This window comes from Thalassophryne amazonica, chromosome 8, assembly GCF_902500255.1.
Source record: "Thalassophryne amazonica chromosome 8, fThaAma1.1, whole genome shotgun sequence".
In the NCBI taxonomy this organism is placed as follows: Eukaryota; Metazoa; Chordata; class Actinopteri; order Batrachoidiformes; family Batrachoididae; genus Thalassophryne; species Thalassophryne amazonica.
This window is the reverse complement of record NC_047110.1, coordinates 111,645,528-111,662,930: the sequence shown is the minus strand read 5'-3', so window position 1 is coordinate 111,662,930 and position 17,403 is coordinate 111,645,528. Positions and strand designations below refer to the sequence as shown.

At 43.4% G+C, this 17,403-nt stretch overlaps 1 protein-coding gene across 1 annotated transcript in view; it reads left to right on the top strand.

Annotated features, from left to right (window-relative positions):
- Positions 1 to 17,403, top strand: part of carmil2 (capping protein regulator and myosin 1 linker 2) — a 125,747-nt gene that overhangs the window by 31,703 nt on the left and 76,641 nt on the right. Inside the window, exons 15-21 of the mRNA XM_034177275.1 lie at positions 6,890 to 6,966; positions 7,968 to 8,072; positions 12,301 to 12,370; positions 12,477 to 12,558; positions 13,326 to 13,422; positions 13,956 to 14,010; positions 15,759 to 15,931. Coding sequence (XP_034033166.1) covers positions 6,890 to 6,966; positions 7,968 to 8,072; positions 12,301 to 12,370; positions 12,477 to 12,558; positions 13,326 to 13,422; positions 13,956 to 14,010; positions 15,759 to 15,931 — 659 coding nt within the window. The remainder of the gene's footprint in view (positions 1 to 6,889; positions 6,967 to 7,967; positions 8,073 to 12,300; positions 12,371 to 12,476; positions 12,559 to 13,325; positions 13,423 to 13,955; positions 14,011 to 15,758; positions 15,932 to 17,403) is intronic.

Sequence of the window (17,403 nt, the reverse complement as noted above, 5' to 3'; positions counted from 1 at the left end):
TCAACTCAGGAGACAGAGAGGAGCAGTGTAGAGTCCAACAGGAACTCCAGTGGAAGATCCGTGCAGCCAAGAAGGAGTATGGAAGGAAGATGGAGGAGCAGCTGGCCCAGAACAGGGAAGTGTGGAGAGGCCTCAAGACCGCCTCTGGATTTGGGCATGGTGCCAGCAGGACTGCAGATGGAGATTCTGTTTGCAGAGGAGCTAAACAGTTACTTTAACCGTTTTGGATCCTCCACACCTTCCCCCCTGCTTGCTCCCGGCCCCCCACATGTCTCCAGCAGCCAGCCCTCCAGTCCCTCTGACCCCCCACCTTCTACTCCCTGGTCACCTCCACTGCACCCCAGACTTTGTCCCCCCCCGGACTGTATTCAGCACCAGCCCACCTCAGCCCACGCCCCAGCTCCCCCCTCTCCCTCCCCCCCTCACTGTAACTCCGTCTGAGGCGAGAGGCCAGCTCCTGCGGCTGAAGCAGAGGAAGGCTGCAGGACCTGATGGGATCTCCCCGAGGCAGCTGAGGACCTGTGCAGATGAGCTCTGTGAGGTCCTTAGCCACATCTTCAACAAGAGCCTCAGCCTGGGGGTGGTCCCCACCCTGTGGAAGACCTCCTGTGTGTCCCGGTTCCCAAAACACCGCACGCCAAGGAACCAGCCCACTACAGACCAGTTGCCCTGACCTCCCACCTCATGAAGACCATGGAGCAGCTCGTCCTGTCTCACCTCTGCACCCACCGTGGTGAGCGACATCCTGGACCCGCTGCAGTTCGCCTACAGGCCCAACATCAGGGTAGATGATGCTGTGTCATCTACCTACTGCAGCGAGTGCTCACCCACCTGGAGACCGGCGGGAGCGCTGTGAGAGTCATCTTCTTTGATTTCTCCAGCGCTTTCAACACTATCAGACCGGCGCGCCTGCGGGGGAAGCTGGAGGACGCAGGTGTGGATGGACATCTCTCCGCCTGGACCATCAACTACCTCACTGACCACCCGCAGTACATGTGGCTGTGCGGCTGTCAGTCTGAGGTGGTAAGGTGCAGCACCGGGTCCCCCAGGGCACCGTCCTCTCGCCTTTCCTCTTCACCCTCTACACCTCGGACTTCACCTACAACACAGACAGCTGCCACCTCCAAAAGTTCTCTGATGACTCCGTCATTGTGGGTGTGTGTCTGAGGGGAACGAGCTGGAGTACCGGTCGGTCATCACAGACTTCGTGGACTGGTGTGAGCGCAAACACTTGTGTCTCAACACCAGTAAGACGAAGGAGATGGTGATCAACTTCAGGAGGAAACCACCACCTCACCCACCGGTGAACATCCAGGAGGAAGACATAAAGACTGTGGACAGTTTCAAATACCTGGGTGTTCACCTCAACAGCAAACTGAACTGGACTCACAACACTGATGCCCTGTACAAAAAAGGTCAGAGTCGCCTCCACCTCCTGAGGAGACTGAGATCCTGTGGAGTGAGCAGGCCTCTGCTTATGACCTTCTATGACTCTGTTGTAGCCTCTGCTCTCCTCTATGCTGGCGTCTGTTGGGCCCCGGGCAGCACAGAGCGGGAGAGAAAGAGACTGAACAAGCTGGTCAGGAAGTCCAGCTCTGTCCTGGGCTGTCCTCTGGACTCTCTGGAGGAGGCGGCTGAGAGGAGGGTGTTAGCCAAGTTCAAATCCATCATGAACAACTCCTCTCACCCTCTGCACCGGACTGTAGTGGAGCTGACCAGCTCCTTCAGTGGCAGACTGAGGCACCCTCAGTGCAAGAAGGAACGATACCGCAGGTCGTTCCTTCTTGCTGCTGTCAGACTGTATAATAACACTGTGAAATAACCACATGCAATAACATGTCCACAAATCATATGCAATAACAACTCGTTTACAAATCCCTGCACTAATGTCACCTTACCACATCTAAACTCCACTTCACATATTGTAAATAAGATGCTGCTATTTTTTTTCAATTCCAATCATGTTTATATGTGCATATGTACTTATATGTGTATGTATGTATGTATGTGTGTATATACGAGGTCTGTCAATAAAGCAACGGTCCTTTTTATTTTTTTCAAAAACTATATGGATTTCATTCATATGTTTTTACGTCAGACATGCTTGAACCCTCGTGCGCATGCTTGAGTTTTTCCACGCCTGTCGGTGACGTCATTCGCCTGTGAGCACTCCTTGTGGGAGGAGTCGTCCAGCCCCTCGTCGGAATTCCTTTGTCTGAGAAGTTGCTGAGAGACTGGCGCTTTGTTTGATCAAAATTTTTTCTAAACCTGTGAGACACATCGAAGTGGACACGGTTCGAAAAATTAAGCTGGTTTTCAGTGAAAATTTTAACGGCTGATGAGAGATTTTGAGGTGATACTGTCGCTTTAAGGACTTCCCACGGTGCGAGACGTCGCGCAGCGCTCTCAGCCGCCGTCGTCAGCCTGTTCAAGCTGAAAACCTCCACATTTCAGGCTCTATTGATCCAGGACGTCGTGAGAGAACAGAGAAGTTTCAGAAGAAGTCGGTTTCAGCATTTTATCCGGATATTCCACTGTTAAAGGAGATTTTTTTAATGAAAGACGTGCGGACGGATCCGCGTGTCGGGACGCAGCCGACGCGGTGCGGCGGCACAGGAAAAACACCTCCGTGTTGATAACCATTTGTAAAATCCAGGCGGCTTTTGATGGCTTTCAGTGGAGTGAGTATATGAGAAATTGTTTAACAGCAGGACATGTTCCAACTTGTCCTTAAGGCTTTCAACAGAGGTGTTTTTCCTGTGGCGGAGCGTATATATATATATATATATATATATATATATATATATATTATTATTATTTTTTTTTTATATTTCTACATCATTTTCTTATTTTATTGTATTGTTACAAGTATTATTATTATTGCTTATCCTTGCACACGCTGGTTGATGCACATTTTCCTCCACTCGCACCCATCTTGTGTGTTTTTTAAGAACTGACGTAACATGTGAATTTCTCCACTGTGAGATCAATAAAGTCTTATCTTATCTTATCTTAAAACATGCAAAGTGATGCGTAAATTGGCACTAACAGTGGCTGTGTTAGCGTTGTTAGAGGACCTTGTAAATGGTGCAATCTTATGTGAGCGGGTATTCAGGGAACACAAGGATTTACTTCCAAATTATGATAATTGGCTCATAAGATGATTTTCGTTACCAAGGCCACTGTTACTGGAGTTGCACGCAGAACTTCAGCCGGCCCAGAGCGTGGTATGGTGAGGAGCCAGGTGCTGACCACGCTGGGCTTCCTGGCATCAAGGGCATTCCAGCGTCAGCTGGCTGATTGGTCAGGAGTGTGCCAGTCAACCTTGAGCCGAGCCACCAGCTGTGTGGAACGCAAACATCCGAATGTCATCCACGTACATCACATTCAAACATTATAGAGTAATTTGCAGCGAGAACCGTTTCCCGAAAGTAATTGCAGCTATTGACTGTACACATAAAGGCACCATCACGTGATGATTTTTTTCTTTTTTTTTAAATAGAAAATTTCATTCCATCAATGTACAATGTGATGTGCAAATGCATCTAACTAACATTGTGGCTGGTGGCCTGGTAACACATGACTCATTCATCCTGACTAACAGCATGGTCTGGGCAACCCAGTCTCACGCCTTTTTTCATGCTCCAGTCACAAAATAAGTGACATTTTTGTGACGCGTTTTTTTTTATTATTATTATTATTTCTAATCTTAACCCCTTCTCCTAACCTTCTAATTCTGTGTCACCATCTGGCATGTGCACAATGAGTAAATGGTTTATTTGTGTAATTGTTCTGAATGAAACCAGTGCGGGCACATTTGGGCATGTGTACATTCACATGTTTTTTTGTTATTATTATTATTATTTTGTTTGTTTGTTTCTTGATGGTGAAACTAGAGCTGCAGAGCTTCTTAACCGGCCCCCAGTTGTCTCCCTGTGTTCAGTATTTGTCAATAAACGTGTGTATAACTGTGATATCACACACTGTCAGTCGCGGCGCATTCAGTGTGTGTCCACCACTTCTACTTCATGGTTATTCCAGTTGACGGGGTACCAAATAAAATATCCCTGCATATCTCCCTTCTTCTTCTTCTTCTTCTTCGGCAGTCCATCGGGTTTGATTATGATTGTTATAGAGGGAGATATTTATTTCCTGCATGCTCTCAGGTGTGGCATGAGCCCTGCACGTGAGTGACAGAGCTGTCCACAAGCATTACACGCGTGTCTAGATGTTGCAGTTGCGTGTCGTCTTTCGTGGGTTCCTTGGTATTCCTTGAGCCGTTTCTCCTCAGTGCATCTTACTGACCTCCTCACCAATACTCCTCATGTGTTCTTGACGTCAGCAGCTTGCTCCCATGTGTGTGGACTAATTCCTGTGTTCTTCATGTGTTTCTTCAGAACACCTTTGAAGTGATGTTTTTGCCCTCCTTGCCTCCTCTTTCCATCACTAAGCTCTCCATAGAAGACCATTTTAGGGAGTTTGGAGTCTGACAGGCATTGGACATGCCCAGTGTAGCTGTGATGCAATAATCAGTGCCTCTGCACTGGAGGTCTTAGCTTTACTCAACAATTCGACCGCTGGTATTCTGTCTTGCCAGTGGATCTCGGATTTGATGTAGATGTCGTAAGTGGGTTCTGGTGAGATTCTTTATGTGCCTTCGGAGAGGATCGTGCACTCGGTGGAGTAGAGAAGTCCGGACAGGACGGCTGCATTGTAAACCTTAACCTTGGTTGACCTCTTGATGTCTTGTCTTGACCACAGTCTCTTGTGCAAGGAGCCACAACTTTTGGTGGCAGCTTGAATTCTCCGCTGTATATTTAATTTATTTACTTCATTTACTCCACTTCATCTGTAGCTCACACTCAGTTAAATTCCTTTTCTTACCATGATCATTCCTAACAGGGAGGGGAATCCACAGCTCCCAGGGCCTATTTAAATGCAATTGCATATTTAAATAGGGGCGTGGACAGGGAGGAGTTTGATACGCGTGTGCTCAATTCCATGTTCAGTGGGACGTACAGCAGGAGAGTAGTTGGATCCATGCGTACGCACACTTTGATACATCTGGATATTTTTGTGCTTGCACCAGTTTCTGGGTTTTGGTGTACGCCATGTTTCAGTAGGAAATCCATGCAAGTCTTTGTACATGAGGCCCCTGGTCACTCACAATCTATTCTGTAGTCTTGATAATGTTGGTCCATCCAACAGGAATAGGGTTGCAAAATTCTGGGAATTGTCAAAGTTGGAAACTTTGAACATTCTGGGAATTTTCAGTTTCCTACTTCAAAAATGTTGAAAGTTTGGAAAATTGAAAGTTTCCAATTTTGAAAATTCAGGAATATTCAAAGTTGGTAAGTTCCAAAATTCCAAAAAGCTTACCTTCCCATGGACAGCTTGTGGAACTTTGCCCTGAATCTTCCACCCCTTTGTGAGAACTTTCACAAAGTTTCAGCTGGACCACAATGGAAACAAACATTTTTCACCTTCTTATGGTATCCATGTATTTTAATGGCCAATTGCGTAAGTATTTTGTGCACTATTTTACTAAATAAATTCAGTCAATTCAATCAATCAATCAATTCAGCTGATTCCCACACAGCGTTCTACGTGGGAATCAGCTGAAAGTTTTCATGAAATTTAGTTTGAAGTCACAGGTAAAAAATTTTTTAAACAAACAAACAAATAAATCAGAGTGCAGTTTTCTCAAACGGAGGCCGGCGTCACGCAGCGATTCTGTGCAGGTTATATTCTTGAGGTCACAGTTGTATTTGGGGGCGTGTCCATCTCTGTTAGTAGTGATACTTCAAACATGGAGCCAAAAAAAATGTGCATCTCCCCCCGTGTCTGACCAGCATCGTTTTCATGTGTTTGTCACACATTCATCGTGACCACATGGGTCACTGTTGCCATGACAACCAGGTGTCTCATATCAGCGGCTAATTAATCTTCCGTGTTTACATCATTCTTGTTCTAACATAATGTAATAACGTGCACACCAGGTAGGGGGATCCTACCTGCCCAGATGGAACGTATCCTGCGGGCTATGTTCTCGACTCCTGGTGCTCTTGGCGTGTGGCATGCTTGGCGCCTTTCTGCATTGAGGACGTCGAGGATTTATTCATTTTTGGTCTTATGGTAGCAGGGCTGGTACTTTTTGGCTTATGTGCTGCCCTGATCTACCGGAAAAATTGGCAAGAACCACGGGCCCTCGCTTGTCCATCATGATTAATGAGGTTGGCAAGACAGTGCATTCTCAGACTGCTGTGACTCTTGAACACAGACGCAATTTGGAGCATCTTGGAGCAGATGCGTGCCTTGCAGTTGAAGTTGAAGGTTTCGGAGGCTGGTGAATATTCTTAATTCATAATTGGGACTATTCTTGATTCATAATTGGGATTTGGTTGTTCAAGTGGAACTGTTTAAAGTGTTTTTCACTGCTCAACCACAATACTCCAAGCTTATCAAGCCTGAAGGACAAATTGAATGACTGTTGTCCTCCAGAGGAATTTATTCAGGGCTTGGTGAGATTATTCAGCTCCTTCTTATCTCAACCCACAAAGACAATAAACTGACAGACTTACACATAGACAAAGACTGAAGCATACTCCACTTTTACCTTCACCTCCCTTCCTGCCCCCCATCACACATCGCCTCAATTTGGAAAACGGACTGTTTCAAGTTTAGTGCACATAAACAATGTCAAATGTATATGTGTTGTTTAAATTCTGATGTGTGCCATTATTACAGTAAACAAGTAATAATTGTGGATTAATTGCTGTTTGTCTGTGGAAATGTGAGTGTGGATGTAATCTTGTTGTTGTTGCATTTGTAATGACAATGATAATAAAGCTATCCATCCATCCATCCATCCATCCACCTTTTCTTACAGTTATTTGTGTCGCTGTCCGCTGGATGTTGTTCCAAACTGATGCACCTGAATCTTTCCAGGAACCCTTTCAGTCACAGGTGAGCTCCAGGTTGACAGGTCGGACGCACGAACAGTTCAAAGGTGTCATTTAAGTTATCGTCAAGCTTCGGATGTACACAGAATGTACAATTCCAGTCATCCACGTGTCAGCGGCTTTTATTCAAACAGAATTATATGAGCAAAAAAAAATTATAAATCAAGATCTCATAAAGCAAGAAACATTAAAATAAGGGTTTTTTTGGGGGGTGGGGGTGTTCAAAATCCATAAACGTTGACGTGTGATTTACGTTCTGTGTCCAATCACACACTGTCCTCATATGTCTGATCTTTGAGGAAAACTGTTACTATAATTTTGGCTGCTTATGTCAAAGCTATCTGTGTCAGATAATAGACATTTTTGACAAACGTTTTCTCCAAAAGCAGATGTTTATAGTTGGATTCAGCCTGGATAGTAAATAAAACATTGACTTCAAGTGATTTGCTAATTATTTGGACAGAATCTTCAACCACGTACTCCAGTTAAGGGTCGCGGGGGGCTGGAGCCTATCCCAACAACTCTGCCCTGGATGTTTGTAGATGATTCATATCCGCGTTTGCTGCGAAAATTTGTATTTTGCAGCAGCAGACTTTAAACTGTTCCTGGTGTATATTTGTACAGTTCCACGGCCCCTCAGACACCGCGGATACTGCTAACATTTGAAGTTTTCTGGGACGTTTTCCTTCTTCAGGAAGCCCCAGCTGCATCATGGGATATCATATTGTAGTTCACTCCTCACTATGGAAATAGTCGATGATCCAGGTACTGTTGGTCTACCTGCCAAGTACTCTGATACTGTATAGATTCTGACATACTACTTTTAGTATGCTGGCATGAGTATTCAGATTTAGTCAAACTTACCACACAGTGATAAAATCATCCAGTTAGTGATTTTTACTCAGGTTATCTCCAGTTGTGATGTAAAATATTCAGATATGATGACGAGCTCTACCCAGCTATTGACTCTGTGTATTTTTTTATTTATTTTTTATTTTTTGGTAGACGAGTGCAATCGGTGACCAAGAGTGTTCGCGAGTTCTTCAGTCAGAGTCGTGAGCTGAAATATGTGAATCTGTCTGCGACCAAACTTCCTCCACCGGCTCTCAGGTCAGTTCAGACAATAAAACAAATGCTGTTCTGAGGTTTTAACTTTTATTACTCCTTTACAGGCTGACATTTTTTGTGTTCTTGTACAAATATGTTTGAACGAATATGTAACATTTGGTTTCCGGAGCTTTCCAAACAGCAGATTTACTCAAATGCACCAGAGAACATTTGTGTACCGTATTTTTTGGCGTATAAGTCACACTGGAGCATGATGCGTCTAAGATATTTTGTATTTGTAAAATTAGAAAAAATGTGATGAATTAAAATGATTTAACACTGAGCCTGAAAATGTGCTAATTATCACAATGCTGCTGTTGTTGGATAAAGTTTCAACTTGAATAAACACATCGGGCCTTACTGAGATCCCAGATAGCGAATGCTAATTTACTTGGGAAATCCAAACTTTTGCATGTTTTTGCGGGTGATTTACAAAGAGTTAATGTGCAGTTAGTAGCAGGTGGTAATGTGACACAGATGGCAGTGTGTAAATGAAGATTTGGTGCATGTTTATGGCCTTAAAATGAAATTAAATCAGACATTCGCAGGTTTTCATCTTGTGCTTCATTAAGCACAAACTCTGCCGCATAACTGAGCGTGTTCATGCGTCTGCAATTCAAAAAGCAACAACAATCTTGTATTTTCCACATTTAGTTATTGTTGCATCGGTATACCCAGGTAATCGCGAGAGTCAGGAGTTTTCCCGGTGGGCTGGTCCAACCTGGGGCTGTTGTGAGGGGGTGTTAATATACGCATACATATATGACCACCACTGTTAGGCTACACAGCAAGACACTTGGGCTGCTGTATCTTAAAGAGAAGACATTAAAGCCCCTTTCACACCGGGGTTGCTCCCGGTTGCGCCATGCGTCATTATGACGACGCCGCGTGGAAGCAACTCAGTGCCGAGACAATGCAGCTCGGCGCCACAACAGCGCGAGGGTGCAAAGGAGGAAGCAAGTTGGGCTGTTTTATTTAATTAAATTTTTTTGGCGTTCTGTGCTCTACGCAGAAAGGAAGTGGTTCCAACGAAAGTCGGGGCAAAGAGGCGTAACTCAGGGCAAAGAGGCATTACCCGGCGTGACTCGAAGCCAATTTATGATTCCTGCTGTGTTCCTTGTTCCCGCAGTATAAATCACGCAGGATTGTTGTTATACTGTGTACTTAATGCAGTAAAAACTACATGCTGAAGAAAAAAAATGGAGACTGATTGCCGAAATATCCAGTAAAAAGTCTGGACATCTCTAGTCCACTCATCGTAGTCCTGAGACAGGACATGTTAACATCAAGTAGAACTCCAGACATCTCCACATGTGCTTGACGGTTCGCTTGCGTGCGTGAGCACGCATCTCGCGGTCAAAGGAGGAAAGAAAAGAAAAAAAAATTGTCTGCAGGCAGTTAGTTCCTTTCTCTCCTCAGACTCTCTCATCACAGTTAAAAAAGGACATAAGTCCAGGACATGTCAACATCAAGTAGAACTCCAGACATCTCCCCAATGTTCGTGCACGCGCATGCACGAGCATCTTGCGCTCAAGGGAGGAAAGATAAACTATAACAGAACTGAGAGCGCAGCCCTGCAGCTCTGCAGCTCTGCACAAGAACAAGTAGAAGAGAAGTCAGAGTGCACAGTCTGTCTGCAGCCAAACTGTGCACTCTGACTTCTCTGTGCAGAAACCTGCAGGCTGCGTTCTCACCTCCTCTCTGCCCCCTGCTGCGCACACCTGACGCAGATATTCCTGCGTCGTCATAATGCCACAGGGAGCAACTGGGAGCAGCCCCGGTGTGAAAGGGGCTTAAGTGTTATAAATGTTTTACAATCACGAAAATTCACAAGAAAATAACTTAAGACTGCTTCTTTTGCAACGCTGTTATCTTTTCCAAAGCCTAAGGTAGGGACATACCATTACATGTTTAACACCTCTATGCATTCATTACAGTGGTCCATGAGTGAAAAGATGGACAGAAAAAAGCCAGGTGGATTAAGAAAAAGAAAAGCTTTGGAGGAAGATGCTGCCAAGTGTGCAAAGCTGACAGATATTTTTTCAAGAAGACAGAGCGAAGAGGGAAATGGTAAATAGGGCCGGGCAAAACAGGCTGCATGCCTGTTGAAGCCAGGATGTCAGTCGTATCAACATTTGTAGTCCAGTACCACCTCTTCCAGCTACTTACAGACTTCACTGACTTGGCTGGGCAGACACTGTACGATATTTTCAATCATTGTACTTGGCTCCAGCTCAAATTGTGTGACAAAACCGCAGGGTTTAAAAAGTTCAGAGCGCACGATTCATGTTCTCACACTGTACGGCCCGATGCTCTGATGCCATCTGACTGCTCACATTGTACGTTCAAAAACCACACGTCGGACTGGTGTTTCCAAAAGCAAAACGTAACAGAAGCTTTTTTTTTTTCTTTTTAAAAAAAATTTATTTCATGTCTGTCAGCGCGCACAGTGAGTGAAATCAGGTGGGGGAGACTGAACGTATATGCGTGCACGCACACACAGCAGACAGCAACATGATTCACGAGACAACGGTAAAAAAAGAAAACGTAAACATTCATGACAGGTGTTGCTACTTACACTGTTGTATAAATAAATTATATTTCATACGGAGTCTTACAGCTGTGCTCATCTGTTGTAAATCCTGTTGTTGTCTGCTGTGTGTGTGTGCGCGCGCATATACGTTCAGTCTCCCCCCCACCTGATTCCACTCACTGTGCGCGCTGATAGGCATGAACTTTAATATCCCTTACCAAAAAGTAGTATATGCAAGTATGTTTCAAGTATACTTCTAGTTTACTTTTTATATACTTATCAGTACTATTTTTTGGTAAGGGATGATATTAGGTTATTGGGAGGGAATGCAATAAAAAAACACAAGACTTTACATGAGATCACTCTTTGCTCTCTCCGGTGTTTGCACACGCACAGTGCGCGAGGTAATCAGCGCGTAGACGCTTGTAGCGCTGCTTCAGCAGTGCGGAACCCTCGCAAGTCAAGACGGCCGACCAAAATATCAAACAGGTTTTTTTATTCGACCATATGATTCCCCATCGGGAGGTGGTCCTGAGATGTTAAACGCAGCTCGTTACTCCATGTAGACTGCACGATGCAGGACGCACGATTAAGCTGAAACTCGGCACGATCAAAAAATTCTCGCACGAGTGAAAAATCGGCTGAAAAAGGGCCAAAAATCGCACAGTGTAAGCCCAGCCTTAGGTGGTGCACTGGTGAGTTAACAATACCGTTCTTGTTTTAACTAACTAACTTTTACTTTCTATTATAAGCCACCCAATTTTCACAGTCAGTCAGCACATAAATGCTGGATTTAAATGCCACAGCAGAACTCTTATTATCGCTGTGCACTGGCGGTTTATGGGCCGGTTGGATATGAAACTCCTGGGCTGAAAAATGTTCCCAGCACGGCCCTGGTTGCATCCGTAGTTATTTTATGAAACTGGTGAATAATTCTGCTGTGTTCCATCCCCCCATGTAGACTCTGGTGTGTCTGTGGTCCACCTGCTACACGTAGAGACATTTATTCTTAAAGAAACAAGCACAAAGGGCAGCAAGTTAATGCCAAGGTTTCAGAGACACAAAAGTATAAAATAGAAACGTTATTGTCATTAAACATGTATACATACATACAACAAAACATGTCCTCTGCATTTAACCATCCTAATTACCGTTAGACACAGTTCAGCTACTAGGAGCAGTGGGCAGCCACAGTCCAGCACCCGGTGACCAACTCCAGATGTCAGGGGCAGAGAAAGGAGCAGACCCTAAATAAGCATGTTTTTGATTATGGGAGGAACCCCACGCAGACACGGGGAGAACATGCAAACTCCACACAGAATGGGCGGGAACAGACGCTATCAGCACCCCATAAATTTCCTTTTGTCTTTGATAAAGCATGTTGCAGGTGCAAACATCGGCTATTTGCATCTTTCCTCCTCAAATTTTGTGCAGTCAAGTGGACAAACCCCAAACTGCATATTCATGAATATTAACACACTAAAGGGACACTATGAGCTAATTTGATCATTTGAAAGACACAGTCCTCAGTGTGCACCGTTAGTAGATCAGCATCCATGTTTTGTGCGAGTGCTGCATTTGTGCACGTTTTAACACACATAAACTTTTTGTAATGAGCTGTAGGTTTGCATTTGGACTGGAACAAACACCCTCATCAGGTGATCTCTGATACGAACACATTTTCTGTGGAACCTGCAGGTTTTTACTGCAGGGTTTGGCAACCAATGGTCTCCTGTGCAGTCTGGAGCTGGACATCAGCAGCTGTGAGGTGCACTCACTCACTCACTCACTCACTCACTGATCTGACTCGACTAGCTGCAGGTCTTGTGTCTTTAGTGAGGATTTGAAGCGTATGTTTATGATCCATGTTTCAGCTGGGTTCAGCCGGGGCTCAGGTGATTCAGGAGCACATCTGTGAGGCTACAGGCATCACCAGTCTGGATATCTCTGACAACGGTACGTTTAGTAAAAGAAAACTGACCCAGTCTAGGCTCGGGGCTCCCATGTACCTTCTGACAGGATGCAGCTGAAATTTCATCTCTCTTCAAGAAAATCCATCTGCCATGAAGCTGTTTAACAGGCACAAGGTGTACGCAGCCAACTCACCCAGAGGTGTCTTGGTGGTTTCCCTCACTTTTTTCCTTCTTGCTCAGTCACCCCACAAAGATTTACCACACAGGACCTTACTGTCTGTATACTGTCTGTGTACTGTCTGTGTTTCTGAGTGATTGATGGAAATGAATTCCAAGAAAATGTTCATGTATTCATCCCCCAGACTTTAAAAGAAAACTTTCTATAAAAATGATTTGTCTTATTAAAATGTGCCCTTACTTTATTTTGGTTTTGATATTTTTATTGAGTTCATATTTGTCCAGATTTAAGATTTAAGTTTAATGACGATAATTTTAGAAATTTTAACAGAGAAAGCTGATCATATTATTATTATTATTATTTTTATTATTGTCTGTGCTGTGTGTGTCGTGGATCCTGGACTTTGTGTTCCAGATGCAGATCAGAGACAGTTTAAGTTTTAAATAGACATTTATCAGAATTTTTTCCTTAAACCTGACACAAAGAGTAACAAGCTGCAAACACACAAATAACAGGAACACATTAACGTAAAGGACACCAGAAGGAGATGCTCCAAATCTACCAAAAAGCTTTCAGTTTGTATGGTCGGATGTTGTCGCTATGTGTGACAGTAAAGTTATGTGTCTGTGCAGGTTTGGACAACGACATGGTGATGCTGATTCTGTCCATCGGTCGATGTCGCTCACTTCGACACCTCGCATTGGGGAGGAACTTTCCCATGAAGTCCAGGTGTGTGTGTGTGTGTGTGTGTGTGTGTGTGTGTGTGTGTGTGTGTGTGTGTGTGTGTGTGTGTGTGTGTGTGCACGTGCATACGTGTGCGATGGAGCCCTGTGCACGCGTGCGCACGCACATGACTCCATCCAGAGATGGGTGTGGTATCTGTTTCTAAAACCCTCCTGTTCTGTGCACCAGCAAAATTTCCTGTATATTCGTTTTGTGAATTGTTTTGTCATTTGTGTCTGTATCATGGCCCATGCAGAGGGTCACCCCTTTGAGTCTGGTCTGCTTGAGGTTTCTTCCTCAAATCATCAGAGGGAATTGTTCCTTACCACTGTTACCTGTGTTCTTGCTCTGGGGGTTGGTAAGGTTAGACCTTACTTATGTGAAGTGCCTTGAGGCAACTTTGTTGTGATTTGGCGCTATAGAAATGAAAATGAATTGAAATTGAAAATTGAAGTGTGTGTGTGTTGTGTAGTATCCACTGCACTGAGTCTGATGGATGCAGACGTTCTTGTGTTAATTGGTGCTTTTTGTGTAATCAGAGCTCTCAGTGACGTCCTCCATCGTATCGCTCAGCTCGTCCAGGACGAAGAGTCTGTAAGTAAATATTTTTTAAGTATCTATGTTATAATAGCCAAGTGGCCTCTGTGTGTGTACGTGTGTATGGCTACGATCACGGAGAAACCAGGAAGAGCTGACATTTACCGTTTGGCTTGCTTATATATTTTGAGTCAAGGATGAAGAATACAAAAACAGAAAGTTGACAGGACAAATATTTTTTGAGAAATTAGTGATTATAACAAACCAGAAACAATGGACATTGTGCAGCAATGCACCATGGGAGTTCAGGGTTTTGGGGTTTTAAATATTGTTATTGTAGTTTATGATAGTTTAACAGTGTTGTTAGTGTCATTGATTTGTTACGTTTTTGTAATTTAATTGATTTATTCAGTTTAGTTAAGTGTTATGTTGCTGTTACCATGCGTGACTTAAGTGTCATGTCAGTACCATAAGTGAAAAGTGGAGTGCTTTTAATGTCTTCTGACAAACACTGTTTGTCAAATTAAAAGCACCTGCTTACAGCAGAATGCAGAAAAGACAAAAAGCTCTGTGTGCGAGCGTGCATGCAATTTTGATCACACACAAACTGTGAAGAGCTGACATTTGCTGTTTGGTATGAACAATATTTACATTCTGGACTCATGCCATTCCAGCATAAGGCGGTAAATCATCAGTATATTAAAAGTGTGCTTGATTTTATTTAGTAAATTCAATGTAAGTACATAATATTATTGTAAATATGTTAAAAATACATTGCTGACACAAGAAAGTGAAAACACTTATTTCCATTGTGGTCGATTTAAAAATCAAATTACAAAATGGAAGTAATAATAAAATAAAAATAATAATAATAATAATAATAATAATAATGATAATAATAATAATAGTGTGTATATGATAACAAGAACCTAAACAATTTATAAATACATTGACAGTAAATTAACATTAAAAAATTACATAATTCACAGGAAATAAAAGGGTTGAGTTGTTCTTCTAAAAACTGTTGAGGTCTAAGGTTCTAAAACATTCTGGACTCACACACCATTCCAACTCATTATAGAAACAGCACAGTTTATTACCACCCTTGAAAAATGTCTGCTACCTATTTTATAAAGACTACCCAATCTAGATCCTATGGATCCCCACGGGCACCACACTAGGTCCAAGTATTTTTTTGAAAGTCAAGAACACTTTTTTGCATTTTAATACTCAAAACAACAACCACAGATCATATTCTAGGCTCCCCCCCCACTGTTTTCTATGTAGTCTTGGTCTGATCTCTGGAATAGTTTTGACTGTGTTGAATGTTTGCTCTCCAAAGTAAAGGTGAAACAATGTCAGCAGCGTCCATTGGATTTTTTGACATATGACATTTGTTACCCCGTAACTTGAGAACTAAGTGTGACAGATGGTGCAAAGTATTCCTTTTTAAAACTCTCTTAACTCAAGCAATAGTTTGAAATACGTTTTACCGAAATTGGAGCAACTTTAACTTTTGAAATGTGTCACTGTTCTTGCCATTTTTCTTTTCAATATGTTTGGAGCATTTCTAAATTTTGACAGCTGTGTATAATTCTTCATTGATCCCTACCTGGCTACAGCTGCCACCATGGATGGCCACCATACATTTTTGTGTAGGCCACGGTACACTGAGGCTGGATTGTAAGTGTTGCTTAGTCCCTAAAGTGGTAATAAAAACCTACTTGGCCCAAAGACTAAATTCTTTGGGTTACTGAGCGAAGTTGATGTCCTCAAAGTGACTAAAACCGAGCGTTTGTGTGCAGTCCTTACAGTCTCTGTCAGTGAGAGATTCCAAACTGAAGACGGGCATTCACATCCTGATCAGCGCTCTGGGCAGCCACACCACTCTGGCCGAACTGGACATGAGTGGAAACGCCATCGGAGACACCGGAGCAAAGATGTTAGCCAAAGCTCTCATGAGCAACACCACACTGAGGTGCTCAATTAATCACATCTGATTCAACTACTCACACATTCAACTGGGAAGAACTTTACTTCCACAAATAGCCAATAAGAACCAGCTGATAAAGAGTAAACAACAGACAGTATTTTTACAGAGTATATTTACAGAGCATCCAGAAAGTGTTCACATTGCTTCACTTTTTCCACATCTTATGCTACAGCCTTATTCCAAAATGTAGTAAATTTATTTCTTCCCTCAAAATTCTACTCACAGCATCCCAAAATTACATGATTATTTTTTTTTTTTGCAAATTTATTAAAAATAAAAACTAAGAAATCACACGTACGTAAGTATTCACATCCTTTGCTCAATACTTTGTTGGTGCACCTTTGGCAGCAATTACAGCCTCAAGTCTTCTTGAACATGATGCCACAAGCTTGGTGCACCTATCTTTGAACAGTTTGGTCCATTCCACTTTGCAGCACCTCTTAAGGTCCATCAGGTTGGATGGGGAGTGTCGGTGCACAGACATTTTCAGATCTTTCCACAGATGTTCAATCAGATTCAGGTCTGGGCTCTGGCTGGACCACTCAAGGACATTCACAGAGTTGTCCTGAAGACACTCCTTTGATATCTTGGCTGTGTGTTTAGGGTCATTGTCCTGCTGAAAGATGAACTGTCGCCCCAGTCTGAGGTTAAGAGCGCTCTGGAGCAGGTTTTCATCCAGGATGTCTCTGTACATTGCTGCATTCATCTGCTGCTGAAAAACATCCCCACAGCATGATGCTGCCACCATCATGCTTCACTGTAGGGATGGTGCCTGGTTTCCTCCAAACATGACGCCAAAGAGTTCAATCTTTGTCTCATCAGACCAAAGAATTTTGCTTCTCCTGGTCTGAGAGTCCTTCAGGTGGCTTTTGTCCAACTCCAGGTGGGCTGCCATGTGCCTTTTACTAAGGAGTGGCTTCCATCTGGACACTCTACCACACAGGCCTGATTGGTGGATTGCTGCAGAGATGGCTGTCCTTGTGGAAGTTTCTCCTCTCTTCATCGAGGAATGCTGGAGCTCTGACAAAGCAATCATCGGGTTCTTGGTCACCTCCCTGACTAAGGTCCTTCTCCAATTGCTCAGTTTAGACGAGCGGCCAGCTCTGAGAAGAGTCCTGGTGGATCTGAATTTCTTCCATTTACAGATGATGGAGGCCATTGTGCTCATTGGGACCTTCAAAGCAGCAGAAATGTTTCTGTTCCCTTCCCCAGATTTGTGTCTCCAGACAATCCTGTCTCAGAGGTCCACAGACAAGTCCTTTGACTTCATGCTTGGTTTGTGCTCTGACTGTCAACTGTGGGACCTTATATGTAGACAGGTGTGTCTTTCCAAATCATGTCCAATCAACTGAATTTACCACAGGTGGACTCCAATTAAGCTGTAGAAACATCTCATACATCATCGTACATCATACATCAACATCTCATCTTATGTGATTTATTAGTATTTTTTTTAT